Here is a 914-nt window from a genome sequence, read left to right as displayed (position 1 = left end):
CCTCAGAGAACCTGGTTCGAAGCTCACGGTCCCCCATCTCAACCAGAAGAGGGTCTCCTTGGAACTCGCCAATGGCTTTTTCAGTCCCTTCACTGCTGGTGTTGGTGATGATCTTCTTCAGCCCCATCAGCTCCTTCAGCTGTGACCTGCCTCAGAGCCTGGACGTGGGAAAGCAGGAGACCCTCACAGTGTTGGGACAAATGGGGAAGATCTCCCTTCTCTCCTGCCTGAAGGACAGGACTGACTTCAGATTCCCCCAGGAGATGGTGGAGGCCAGCCGGGTCCAGAAGGCCCAGGCCCTGTCTGTCGTCCACGAGATGCTCCAGCAGATCTTCAACCTCTTCCACACAGAGGCCTCCTCTGCTGTTTGGAACACGACCCTCCTGGAACAGCTCCTCTCAGGACTTCACCGCCAGCTGGAGGACCTTGAGACCTGTTTGCTGCAGGAGATGGGAGAAGAAGGATCTCTGCTGGGAATGAAGGACCTCACACTGGCCATGAGGAGCTACTTCCAGAGAATCCATCTCTATCTACAAGAGAAGAAAAACAGTAACTGTGCCTGGGAGGTTGTCCGAGTGGAAATCAGGAGATGGCTTCTCTTCATTCATGTGCTCACAAGGAAACTCAGGAATTAGGAAGGAAAGTGATTCCCAAAGACGAACATCTAAACTCCGACTTAATTTTCCAGTCATTTCAAAAGCCAATATTTTTTGTCTCAGCTAGAAAACAATTTCATTTATATTTAGCATATTTTATCAGTATTATTGACATATGTATGACCAAATATTTTCAGAATCTGGATAAATGTAAACACTGCCCTGTAACTGAACTTTATTTCATAAAATATGTATTTATTTATTTAAACATTTCAATTAATTTATAATTTTGATGGTGTTTGTAGTCATATGTTCTGT

At 45.8% G+C, this 914-nt stretch overlaps 1 protein-coding gene across 1 annotated transcript; it reads left to right on the top strand.

The window, feature by feature from the left end:
• LOC143656797 (interferon omega-1-like) lies at positions 1–635 on the top strand. Its single transcript, XM_077128626.1, has one exon. It carries the CDS (start codon positions 72–74, stop codon positions 633–635), a length of 564 nt encoding a protein of 187 aa, XP_076984741.1. The 5' UTR covers positions 1–71.
• The last annotated feature ends 279 nt before the right edge of the window (positions 636–914 follow it).

The sequence above is a fragment of the Tamandua tetradactyla genome, chromosome 2, assembly GCF_023851605.1.
Source record: "Tamandua tetradactyla isolate mTamTet1 chromosome 2, mTamTet1.pri, whole genome shotgun sequence".
NCBI classification, from domain to species: domain Eukaryota; kingdom Metazoa; phylum Chordata; class Mammalia; order Pilosa; family Myrmecophagidae; genus Tamandua; species Tamandua tetradactyla.
This window is presented reverse-complemented; position numbering and strand designations above follow the sequence as displayed.

Bases quoted from the DNA above. Each gene is read 5' to 3' on its own strand.
- LOC143656797 (XM_077128626.1), top strand. From the start codon at position 72: ATGGCTTTTTCAGTCCCTTCACTGCTGGTGTTGGTGATGATCTTCTTC.